Source organism: Geospiza fortis, unplaced genomic scaffold (assembly GCF_000277835.1).
Source record: "Geospiza fortis unplaced genomic scaffold, GeoFor_1.0 scaffold138, whole genome shotgun sequence".
Classification (NCBI taxonomy): Eukaryota; Metazoa; Chordata; class Aves; order Passeriformes; family Thraupidae; genus Geospiza; species Geospiza fortis.
This window is the reverse complement of record NW_005054307.1, coordinates 2,906,916-2,920,305: the sequence shown is the minus strand read 5'-3', so window position 1 is coordinate 2,920,305 and position 13,390 is coordinate 2,906,916. Positions and strand designations below refer to the sequence as shown.

General features: G+C 37.2%; 1 protein-coding gene across 1 annotated transcript in view; it reads right to left on the bottom strand.

Moving 5' to 3' along the window:
* VWDE (von Willebrand factor D and EGF domains) overlaps positions 1-9,775 on the bottom strand; it is a 61,831-nt gene extending 52,056 nt beyond the window's left edge. Inside the window, exon 1 of the mRNA XM_031066818.1 lies at positions 9,748-9,775. Within this exon, the coding sequence (XP_030922678.1) occupies positions 9,748-9,775 (28 nt within the window). The remainder of the gene's footprint in view (positions 1-9,747) is intronic.
* Positions 9,776-13,390: the final 3,615 nt, after the last annotated feature.

The window sequence follows — 13,390 nt, the reverse complement described above, 5'->3', positions numbered from 1 at the left end:
AAAAAAGTCATTTGTAAATATGTAGCCATCACTGTTTTCAAGCAATCACCACTTCCTTGTGAAAACTGGGCAGATTAGCAAAATTGTTTTTATGTAACATCCTAGTGATTTCCTAGGAATTTAGGATTTTAGCAAAAACACTCTGTCTCCCTTAGAAAACAGTAATAATTGAAATGGCATTGATTTTGTGGAATTCAAGACCAAACACTTATGTAAAAATCTTAATGTACAGGGTCTCATTGTGTTGAGTTAATTTCCTTTATAACAGCCCACATGGAGCTGTGTTTTGGATTTGTGACCAAAACAGTGTTGTTGGCACATCAATGTTTTGGCTGCTGCTGAACACCACTTGCACTGTGTCAAGGCTCTCTCTCCTGCTACACCACCAAAGGCCAGTAGGCTGGGGATGGGCAAAAGGTTGTGAGGGAATACAGCTGAGACAGCTCTCCCCAGATGGCCAGAGAGTCCATATAATGTCATTTTCACCAGTAAAATTTGGTGGGAATTTTTCCAAAGTTGCCTTTGTTCAGAGACTAAGCATCAGTCAGCTGATAGTGAGTAATTTGCTTTTCCATCACTTGCTTTTTTTCTCCTCTTTTCCCCCGATCTCCTATGAATCTATCTCTACTCTCAAGTTTTCTTATTTTTGTTTTCTGATTCTCTCCCTCATCCTACTAGGGATGGGCTTATTTGCCATTTGGAATCAACTCTCTACACTTAGCTAAAAGAGTTCTGTACTTCTAGCTTCACTGTTTAATTGTTTGCGATTCTTAGCCTCAGAATAAATAATGATGGAATTGTTGGCAAGGACAGACTTAGGAGACCTGGGATCCTAAGCAGCCTACCTGACAAAAACCCAGATTATTGCTTCACTGAAATTTCACGGGAATTAAGGTATTTTTTGTCAGGAAAAACTGTTTTGTTGGAAGTTTTGCCAATCTGCTCTAATTTGGACCAGATTTTTCTTGTTCCATGCATTCACTGACCTCCTGGTAGGAAATGGAAGGAGTTGAAAGCAGGCACAGTTGGGGACCTAATTACAGCATAATTACAGACCTGTCCATGTTGATATTTTGGGATACCTTAGAATGAATATAACATAGTTATCTCTACCTCGCTGGAATTTTACATCCATTTTACATGGTTTTTAATGTCATTCCCTCAGAATATTTTATCTGGCTTTATGGCCAATAAAATTCTGAGCCTACTGCCAGCCCACCCACGCCAGATAGGAAGGCACATGCAGTGCCTGTGGTCTGACTTTTCCCCTTCCACCCATTTCTGGATATGAAAGGCAATAACAGTTCTAACAAAGGAGGCTAAATGAGGAGATTCTTCTCATGAATCACACGCAGCAACAATTAATGGAGCTCATTTTCAAACAGAAATGTACCTGAGAATATGCATTCATTACTAATGAATATGACAACAGCTGCATGTTTAAGATGACCGAGTGGAGTTGAAATATGTATATCCAAAGCTGAGATCAGGAATAAAACCAAAAGATTTTATAGACAGAGAAGTATACAGCTACAAACAAAGGTACAAATCAGGTTTCCATAATATTTTATTTTGCCACAGAACTTAAAGCCAGAGCGGTTTGGCTGAGTAGAGACTACAAAAAACTTGATAGTTGTTTCTAACCCTCCAGCTTCAGTTTCACCCCTAAGCCAAATTTTTTCTCTGCATGTATAAGATAAGTGAAGAGTATTTTGTACAACTTTGCTTTTATTTACATCTATGTGTTTGTGTACTTTTGCCTCATATATACATGTATAGATAAAAGATATTCTTAGATTCACAAAACAGATTAAGGACTTGACTTGGCCACTGATATTTCTAAGGTTATATTTTCTGCAAAATTCAAATTAAGCGTATCATGTCCTTGAATGGTACAACAGAAGAAAAATTTTCTTTTTAAAGGAACCCATAAAATGAAGAGGCAAAGATCACTACAACATACAGAATCTGTTTACAAGGGCACCAGAGGCTGAACAAAATTTTCTCCCCAGTAAATTCAGTTGCTGCTGGCATTGTCATAACGACAAGCAGTGACTAGGAGATGCACTTCCTTTTGAATAATAAGAGCTGAATGGCAAGATAAGCTGTGAAGTAACACATTGCTTCATTCAGCAAGCAGGTTTGCCCATTTTTTGAGCTCTGTGTAAAATCCTCCATCACTACACTGTTTTTCATCAGTTCTGGAAATCAACTGCCCTTTAATCTGATTGTATTCTCATGGCCAAAAAGGAGATGATCAGGAAAACAAGTACCCTGGAGCAACATTCTGCATTTGAATTGGTTAAGAAAGCAAGACAGTTTCAAAGCCATCATTACTGTCTAAAGACCATAATTAAAGTTGTTTTTTAATTGCATCCTTCACAAAAAGCTACTTGTGCTCCAAATCCTCACAGCATTCTTCATGCTTCCTGCGTTTCTACTTAGTCCTATTTAGAAGGAACTTTTGAGATATGCAAAAAGTTGCCAGAGAATGAGATTTTATTTTCTTAAGAATAAAGTCCTCAAGTAGTTAAATACTGACATCTAAACAAAAAAATTACTAAAATACTATAATATCTAAGGAATGATTTTCACATCTACCAAGAATTCATAATTTTTATTAAAGCCACTTCCAATTAGAGTAATTATGGTTTTGCTTTCTAGGAAAAGGAAATTACTGTATTATGGAGTATTATTATTATCATGGAGGGGTTACCTCCATCTTTGGTCATTGCTGTCACTCAGATCTACTTTAGAAAGTCACACAAAATTAGAGTGATTCCTATAAATGTAATAAAAGAAGTCTCGTCTGAAAAACTTGCCTTAAAGCTGAGTCACAAGATTAAAATATATCTTACATATTTCATGCAATATTTTTATTTAATATTAATTTTAGTCTGCAAGATTCTTTCAAATATCCCATTTCTTAAATGATGATAATACTTTACTCTGTAATTGTTCACAGTGAAATAATCTAAATACTGAGGGCTGAGTGTGTGTGAAATGTGTTGAAAGTCTTCCAGGTTTGTGGCAGCTCTTAAAGAGCCTGGGGATTCTTCAGAAGATAGTGTGTAGAGGGGAGAAAGAAATTCTTCATTGCAGGATGTTGCTGCAGCTCTGTACACATGATTTACGTGAATTGGAATGTTTGTAGTCAAAATGGTTTTTCTTACATTTTTGTAGAATTCTGGCCTAAAGCACTCTACATACTTGAGAAAACATGACTCAATTTTCCTCATGATATTTTGTTTGCAAATGCTTCTAAAGACAATTAACCTTTCTGACTGAAAGGCTTTTTTATCTCCTACATTGTTTACAGAAAAACATACACAACAGAAAAAACATTTTAAAAGGAAAAAATTGCCATCCTACCAATAACAAAAATGGCGCTTTTATTTCATTAATGTACTGCTATGAGAAATGGCAGATATCCAGGCTTTTTGGTTTCTATTGTTTTGTTATGTTTTTCTGGAGCATATGCTTGAGAAACCTGTGATAGCAGAGCTTTTAAAGAAATACAGATGTTTTTATTTTCTAGTGCAAATGAGTCTCAGTGGCTTACAACTATCTCATCTAAGTTTTCTCGAATGTTTATCCAGTAAGCTTTTATGGAACTCTTTTTTTTTTACTGCAAACTGCCTTCAGCCAGCACTGAAATAACAACACATGCATGCAGAGTTACATTGTGGGACATCTCCACTGAGAGCCAGAGTGCCAAATGGCTGTGCTGCAGAGTGCAAGGTGGACACACAGCCAAGGACAGCGGACACGTCTTCGTGCCGAACTGCTGACAAAACGTGCTGCTCCCAGGCAGCTGAGAAATGTTTTTCTACATAGTTTTGATGCTATCTATTAATCCCTTGACCCCTCTAGAGTTCGTGGACTACGGTTACAAAATCTTCATGAGAAGATAAAACAATATATTCTATGCACTTATATTAGTGAGGACCTGTAAAACTTCCCTACAGATTTATAATCAGCTTATTTAAGTACAAGCACTTTGCAGGTATGTTCTAGTACCTTATTTTCTTTCACTAAGATCTGCCTACACAGTTATAGCTGTTCTTCAAGATTTAAGAAAAATCAAATTTATACACATTGTTAAAACTAAAATGAACTTACACTTTTACATAAAGCTCATAGAAAACCATAAGCAATTCCTTGTGTTCATTGAATTATGTGAATTTTTCCACAGAATGAGACATAAGGTCTCATACATGAAACTTGATTATTGCATTTAAACATAACAATGTTTTTCAAAATTTTAAGTCACTATTGTGCCCTATTAGACTGCTAATATATTGTTAAATACATTTTATTTTTACTTAGATGAATTTTCTCAGATTGGAAAAGTAGTCTTAATATTTACTGTACAGAGAATACATCCAATGTGAAATCACAGCTGAAAGAAAAGTACTCTGGTTTAATGCTTTTGTTCCAGTAGCAATGCAACTGTAGTGTTTGAAATTTTGAATATTTTTGTAGAAACCTGAAAATATTTGTAGAACATTAGTAAGATTGCTTTGCAACAACTGATAACACTTTACTCGAGCTACTGTAAGGTCCAGAAATAAATGAAGAAAGTACTGAAGACACTGAATGTTTGAAATCGAAAAAATAAAGCTGGTTGAATCATTCAAAATGAGCTCTCTTTAGTAAAAGGAAGATTAGGTTAGGGAACATCTAAACAAACTGGACATAAATTTTTGGGACTGTGTGGAAAGCAGCCAGATGTGCTGAGGAAGCTGGCCAATGTCTCAATTAACTTTGGAATGTCATGGCCCTCAGGGGAGGTTCCTGAGGTTGGGAAGAAATCAAATGTCTCCCCTGTTTCCAAGAAGTACACAAAGGACGATCCAGAAGCTGTAGCTGATCAGCCTAATCTTGAACATTTGGAAGGTGGTGAAGCCAGTCATCCTGGTAAACATTTCCAAAACCAGCAAGAACAAGAAGGTGGCTGAACATAGGCAGCAAGGATTTTCTCAGCAGTTTTTCTTGAGCAACCTGAAGCAACTAAAGTCCCAGAACTTTAATGATGTATTTCTTTTTGTCTCTACTGAATTATGGACATGTCTAAGAGTATTTTCTGCCTGCTGTAGTTTTTGCCTTGATGCAACATTTTGGATTTCAATAATAAAGCAGTGTTCAATCAAGCTTAGGTTCACTGAGTGAACCTAACAAAGTATGGCTATAAAATTGCTCCTGTCTATTCTGGATCAAATTTGGGAGTAAATGTCACAATGCATTGCCAATTAAAGGGGGAAGGAAACTCAGGCAGAGCCCACCAAGTTACTCATATTCCCAGAAAGCTGAGTGTCAGCCGATAAAATTCATCATAGGAATTTAAGGCTCTGTCTTTCTTGGTCGTTCCTTTGTCTTTGTTAGTGGCATATAAGCAGTAACATAAGGGACACGCAGAGCTTTTAAAATATCCATTCATAAAGGCATTTCTGTATTGTTTTCTTTAAAAAATTTTTAAACGTGTGTCAAAAGCCCAAAGATTTGACAGTGCAGGAGACTATGTTCCAAGAGATTGAGCCAAAGTACTTGACAAAATGTGTTAAAATTTCACCATAATATAGCCTATTTTAGGAAAAAAGCACAATGCAGATGGAAGTACATAAGACATACTTTTACATCAGCACACTAGTGTGTGTATTCAAAAGTTTATACTCCTTCACAGTGTGAATTTTGTCATACTTATACCAATCAGATAACCATTTGGATGTGCAACAAGTATTTCCTCAGACATAAAAAGTGAAAATGGCCAAGAACTTGGTTATGCCACAGTTGGACCGTGTATTTGGTAGCAGCACTGAAAACTGTGAAAATTATGGCTCTTTTCTCTGTTCAGCAGAATTTCCCCTTCTGGTGATGTTGATACAATTAAAGTTGAGTGCTGTCACTAAAGGAAGTTTAATCCTTTTGCTGCATTGCAGTCATATGGTAAATTTTTATAGCTATAACTACTCCTGCTTTATCTGTTATCCCAGCGGGGCATGGCTGAGACACAACAATATTGCACAGCAGGGCTGTCTCTTTTCACAAAACATTTCGCTGAGGCTTTTTGTGCTATCTCCTACTAATCAGATTTCTCACTGAGGTGCCCACCCACCCAAATCGAGTGTGGTCAGTGGAGCTGGCAGGTTACCACTTTCCAAACAGTTTAATGAATATCTACCCATTTATGTTTGCTTAAGAAAAACCAGCAGGGTGGCTTCATAGGGTGGGATTATTGCCTCTTCATCCTGATGTTCTTGACTATAAATTTAATTCCTGCTTGTGCAATGAGTTGGTAATTGTAATCTGAGATAGTATATTTGATCTTCCTGCTCCTGGCAATGGAATCCCATTGAGTCACCTATTCCAAAATCATGTGCAGAGGTTTCTTATAAACCTAAGTGTTGCTTGGCATAAAATAGCCTATCTATCTGCGGAGCAACAGCTGGCGTGCTGAGGATATATTCATTATCACCCTTCTGCACTGCTTCAAGCAGATAGTTCTGTACATTAAAAGAATTGGAAAATGACATTAAAAATATTATTTGTAGAAATGCTACTTGTTTCCACAGATGTTTTCAGTCCTCTTTTCTTGTTCATAGCATTCTGCACTTTTTTTCTTTTTTCTCCAGTAACACTCATGATGCCATTTAAAAACTTTCATAAACAATGTTTGTTGCAGAATCTTTCATGTAGAACTGTTATTTCCTTTATAATGTTCCAGTATAGATCATTAGTTACTTCTTCAGCATATTATCAGACAGCTTTCCTATCAGAAGTATTAAGAAATTAAACCAAAAATAGATGAAAAATGAATAGTAGATAACTTGGATAGGTTCTGAGATATCAATTATTTTGCTGTCTGGTTTATGCCTTGCACAGCACAGGGCAGTGCAGAATTCAGTCTCCTCTCTGCATATAATTGTAATCATTTTTGATAGCTGTGTTCCAACTTTATCATTAAGGATTTAGTTCTGCAATTGCTTCTGAAGAGATTTCCCATTTAAGTCCCTGAACGTGCATTCAGATTACAGAAAAAGTCTGTTGAACTATGATTGCAAATGCAGCTACAAACAATGGTTCCCTAAGAAAGTCATACAGAAGAAGGCACTTAGCCTACAGGTTTTCATCTGATCACAGATTCCTGGAGTACAATAAGAATCATACAGCTCACTTGCCTGCTCGCTTGCTCTCCCCCCCAACCCCCCCAGTCTACAAGGTCCAATCATATTTATTTCCACTCTGTCTTTTATTGTGGGATTTGCAGAACTTTAGAGGCACAGCTCAGAGGCATTCCTCAGCACACTCTCATGGATTAAGAGTTTGCTTTGTTTGTAACTAAATTAATATCTTACATTTTTCAATGCAACTGTCCTGATGCAGAGTCTTGGACTTTTCAGAGTGGAAGAGTGAACAGAGAGTCAAGAAATAGAAGAAAATGTTGATGGAATACTGTTTTAGAAACTTCAGAACTGCACTAAACTTTTTAACTGCCACAAGCAGCCCTAGAGCCTTTATGGAAGAAATATTGAAACTGCATGGAGAAGAAATCTATCTTCTACACACTGGTAAGATCTGCCTGAGCTCCTTCTCCAGGCTAAACAATCCCAGCTCTCAGGCTCCTCTCACTGGATGCTCCAGCCCCTTAATCATCTCCATGACCCTTCACTGATTTGCTCCAGAGTGTCCATGACTCTTCTGTATGGAGGAGCTCATAAGCAGATACTGGGCTGTTACATCAGTAATGATTAGAAGGTACATAGGAAGGAAAATAGAACAGAAGCTCCAAAGCAACTTTCCAAAATGATCACATCACCCCCAAAATCAGTATACCAGAGCTGTTGTTTCAAGGGCTGAAAAACTTACACACAAGTAACTTTTAGAAAATGTGAAATAACTGTGGGTAGTTTTAGGAGAAATCAATGCAGGCCAGAAATCTACTTTGGATATTTTGGATATTTTTGCAGCAGAAAGGTTTGGTAATGCTACTATCCTATTGTGGTGCTGCAAAAAAAAAAAAACTATTTTAATCAATTTTTATCTCAATAATTTCCCTTTTCCACATGCAGTGATTGAAGGGTGAAGACTATAGGTAACCTAATGTACACCAGGAAGCAAAAAAACCTGAGAGAGTAATAAAATGGACTTATTAGACTAGTTAATTAATATGCTGAAAGTGTCTGTCTTTCCATTCTGTTTATAATTTTTCAAAAAGACACTAATTTATTTTGATATAACTGACTGACTGACTGAATGAATAATGAATTAATAGAATAGGAAAAACACAACACTATTGCATTGGCAAAAAAGAAACCCAAATCTCAAGAGGTACTGGAAAAGAGAAATTTTCATGTTTTCATACAGAGTCACTCTCTAAATTCCTAAAGCCCATGTTGAAAAGTATAAAGTAATACATTCCATTTCCTGACTTTCAGTAGTTGCATGTGATAGACCATCATGGGATATATTTCCTGTTCATGTAAATTCTGAGCTTCTGGAATAAATCAAAAATTTTTTTTCTTCCCTTCCAGGACCATTTTCAAAGGATACTAGTGAGAGATGCTGTCAAATTTTTGTTTGTTTTCCCAGAATTTACAAATTAAACTATTTTAACTGCATAGGGAAGTGAAAATAATGAGCACCAAGGTTTTTTTCTCTCTCTTGCTTAAGAAGTAAGATTGAATCTTCCAAAGTCCAGAAGATTTCTAGCTTTCCCTTGAAAGCTCTGTTCAGCATCAAGGCAAATCCCAAGTTAAGCTATCAGAGACAAAACCCAACACCTTATCTAAAACTTTCCTTCAGAGGATTCAAAGCCTTCAGTAAACATTAAACAAGTTTAAGTAATTCTCTGCAAAGGAGATAGTCAGAATTTTCAAAAGTCTCTAAGTGCCAGGAAATCCATTAACTCTGTTATCAAAGGACATCATCCCTCAGTAAAGAAGTGAAAAATTAAGCGTGTTAGAAGAAAGTCAGTCACAGATTACACAGACTCTTACTGTCCAAAGAGTATAACTTGAGAAAGAGCTGATGTATTCAGTTAGTTTCTTTCCTTTTAGCTTCTGATTAAATGCTCATTATTGTTGGTAAAAATTCTCCCATTCATTTTCAAGGGACTTGGCTCCCATACCCACAAAGATTTCTGAAATATGGCCTGAAAAAGATGAAAAAAGTATCTGAAGTCGTGGCAGTTTTTGAATCTAGAACTGAATTTTTACCCTTGGTCATGTACAGTGGAGTAGTGACTGAGGCTGAGGCAGAACCCTTCCAAAATTTTGAGATTTCTGGGTCATGTGCTAAGCCTCTGATGAACTCTAATTTTTACAGTATGATGAGATATTGATTAAGAGAAACTCAAAGATCAAACACCCATCAAATCTCACTGTTTATACAGAACCAATAAATCAGTTTCTTTTTAGCCTGGAAACTGAACTAAGTCTCAAGTCTTACTGCTCTTTCTCCACGCTTCCTTGGTGGGTGGCTGCTTAAGTTCAGCATCTGAAATCTTCTGGCACAGCATAAATAACTCCTCTAGTGAGCTGTCATTAGACATCTTGGTTTTACTCCCTCCCATACCTGGTTGGTATAAAATAACACCATCGATCTTGTGAATAGGACTCCTTGTTTTACTCCTCCAGCCCAGTTACCACTGCTGTCTCTCCATAAGTCATGAATACTCCCAGCACAGCAGGAGCACATTAATGATTTATTTTTTCTGAGGAATACCCTTATTACAAATTATTTTCTTACCTGGCTGGGTACTCTCACTGCAGGACATTGTTGCTAATAGATCCCCTTGAGCATTTGCAGCCTACATTCCTCATTTAACTGGATCCCAAGTGCTGTGCATGTTAAATACCTCATCTATTATCTCTTTAAGCATGAGATTTCTGTCACAATTTCTTTTGTTGATTAGGCAGTTTCTCACAGAAGTAAAAACAGTGCAAGGCTTTTCTAAAATTAATGGGAGAAGTTACTATTTGTAGATATACCCAGTTGCAGGCAGTGACAGGCTCATATTATGGGAGAACATCAGTTCTGGTATCCCTCATCTTGGCCACTCTGCATGACTTTTTCAGTTTTCTGAAACACTGCATCATTTCAGACCCTTCCTGCTATTTTCTTTTACATCTCTTAATTTATGACAAGAGAAATTTGCACCCATTAACATTCAAACAAGTTTTACCACGACTGCAGTAGGGACCAGAGTGAGTATCAGGACAGACTGCTTTTAAAAATTATTAACTTTTTTGCCTTTTGCAAAATTTTCTTCATAGATCTCTGCTAAAAGACTATTGAAGTCCTCAATTAACTGAGGTGAACATTTCAGAGGTAAAAAACCAGAAAAGTTCTGGATGGATGGTAGGTCTGGCATTGGCACAGACCTACGAGTAGTGGAGTTCACTGGATTATGCAAGATGGTGACTGTCTGTGTGCTACTGAAAAACTGAAATCCAGTAAAATGTAATTTGGGTTGGGAATGAAGAATGGCTCTGTGCCATAAGAGAGGTGTCTGCCTGGTGAACTTGGAGATTGTTGTGTGTTTTGTTGGTTATACAGCAGGTGTGCACAGTGTGTAGCTGCTGGGGAAATGGTATTGATCATGTATATGAAGCATGCAAGCCTTTTGGATTTTATTTCATGTTGATTGCAAACCTTGAGCAATCTGGTCTAATGGAAGGTGCCCATGGCAGGAGGGGTTGGAGTCTTCAAGGTCCCTCCCAACACAAACCATTCTATAATTCTATAATTCTATCATTCTTAAGGACAGCAATGTGAAAGGCCTATGCTTCACGTCATCATCTTTTCAAAAAGAGAGAAATTTTATTTTTGGGGATGCTCAAGGACTTTATTATTTTTCCCAGGGAATTTCTTTTTATTCTCAATTCTCTTCCATGCTTTTGTACAATTTTGTAAAAGTAGAGGATGCTTTTTTGTGATTGTTCAGACATGAAGAACCAATTTCTACTAATTTTTAATGCTCATTCATCCAGAATAAAATCTTAATAAATCTAAGTAAAAGTGTTGGAGCATGGCTCTGTACTGCTGGATATGTGTAATGCCTTCCATTTTTTTTCCTCTTTACAAAGAATTAGAAAATATAAGATTAATTCAAAAAAGTTATGGAAAGATATGTGAAAATGAAGAAATATATATTATATTGGCACTATTTATAAACAAAAACTGAATGGCAGGCTTTACATTTTCCAAGTAGATGTTAAATCAAATGTCCTATTCTAGTGTTCAAACTGTGGTAACACTTCTGTTTGTATATGGAGAATAAAACCTAAGATTTTATATTTCAGTTACAGTATGAACAAGAAATTGTGAAGAAGACTCCTCAGTTTTGCAGTTACCACTGAGAAATTGCTTCCAAAGTTTTCTGGGCACTTTAGTCTATTTCTGAAGTTCTTATACTTTTACAGGTTTTGTCTTGCAAAGAGACAGGTTAAAAAAAATGCCAACAAAACCCAAAAATCACAGGGGTTTTGGAACTATGGAGAGCTGCCTAGGAGGAATTCTTCTTGTTTGCTTGCACAGTTTGCAGTTTTTACACATTCCTTTAGAATCCATCTATAGGGTACACAGCAGATGGGCCTGATGTGACCTGCTGAGCATTTTCTCTCCCTCACCACTCTCAGCAGACAACAGAGGCACGAATGGCTGGCAAGGGAATGCTCTGCTGCTCAGGCACTGCTGGGAGGCAGCCACAGCTCTGTCCCTGCATGCTGCATGACAGGCAGGCTTCAGAGCCAAGTGATCTCTGTAGATGAAGAGTAAATAAAGGGGCAGCCAGGCTGCTGCTGCAGGGAAGGGAGGGACTGTTGTATTTTGTTAAAAAACAAAACAGTAGGGGACAAGAGGCCAGTGCATAGTGCAGTAAGGATGGTGGCCAGAGACATGGCAAAGAAACCCCAGCAAAGCAGTGCATCAGAGCAGGGCTGATCTGTCCAATTTTCTGACTCCAGAATAGCAGAATTCTGACCTGTTACACAATAGTTATGTCTGAGTCAGGAATAACTATGCTAGAATAATTTCCTTCGTGGCTGGATTTCTGTAACTGTAATTGTCCATCTTTCTTTTCCAACAGAAAGTGTTTTCCTGTATTTGCTAATACAAACTTCCTGAAATGCATCATAATCCCATGTCATTACACACTACAATTACAGAGAAGCTATAATGGCATTTATGCACCATCTTTACAAATAATCAGCTACCTTGTGGAGCTCATTTCCTCTCACTGCAATCCAAAGTCTTGGTAGGTGTCCTGAAACCAAGACAGAAGGCAAAAGATTCATACTGGTTTCCTCCTGGACTCACAGCACCTAATTTTTAAATCTTTGTTGTTTTGGTACTGATCACAAAATTCTCTAGAGCTTCTGCCATGTTTGTCATTTTTCTCATATGTTAGAAAAGCTGATCCACAAATTGTATGTATTATGTACAAGTTGAAAAGTTTTGATAGTGCCTCAGGTATATAGCACATCTTGGCTCCCTAACTCCACCAATTTACTTGGAAGGGTTGCACTGAAATGGAATGCAGATTAAGTTTCTTTCCTGAGATGCAAAATACACTGGCTTTATTGAAAATGTCTCTTGCAATTTTGCATTTACCCTATATAAGTAATATCTAATCTTTATTTAGTGAAAACAGACATTGACACCAATGGCAGGAAGGAACTTGATAGAGTAAGAATGTTTGGTTTGGATTAAGGTGTTTTTTTTTTCCTTTTGTATAACCTCTTTCCCAAAGAAAAGACTCATTGGATGAGTAGTGTTTGCTGGGACAGAGTCATTGTCTTTGGTTGAAGATGAAAGACTGAGGGATTAACAAATGGACCCATGATTCTCAGATAATGGGTTCGTTTTACCAGGACACTTTGCAAGTGTCTACATCCTGTTAGACAAACAGTGTTTGTTTCACTGAATCAGGCTCATCCAATGCAAAATGTAAACATTTCAAATGGAAATTAGATTTTTAAAATATTTTCAGGAACATTTAATAAAAAACAGCCCCTTGAAACTCTGACAATCTCTATTCCTCATCACTTCAGCATTGGTTTCTTGTTTCAGTTAGTATGATGCCAGCAGGAGAGCAGAAATACCTCTGCTTCCATCAAAAATATTTCCCTTTCTTAATGGAATACAGGTAGAAGGTATAGGCTTAACTGCTGGAAATCAACAGAGTAACCCCAGGAGGTAACCCTGGGGTGCTGCTGAATGCTGGTACAGTGCTGGCTGTGGCACTGTGCCTGACATGTCTAAAAGCAAAAAACATGTGTATGGTCTTCTGCATAGCAGACATGCATTGAGATTAGAGACACTGAGAAACACTGAAAACAAGACTTTGCCTGAAAACCCTCTGGATCTAGGGATTAGGTGCAAGCCTGGG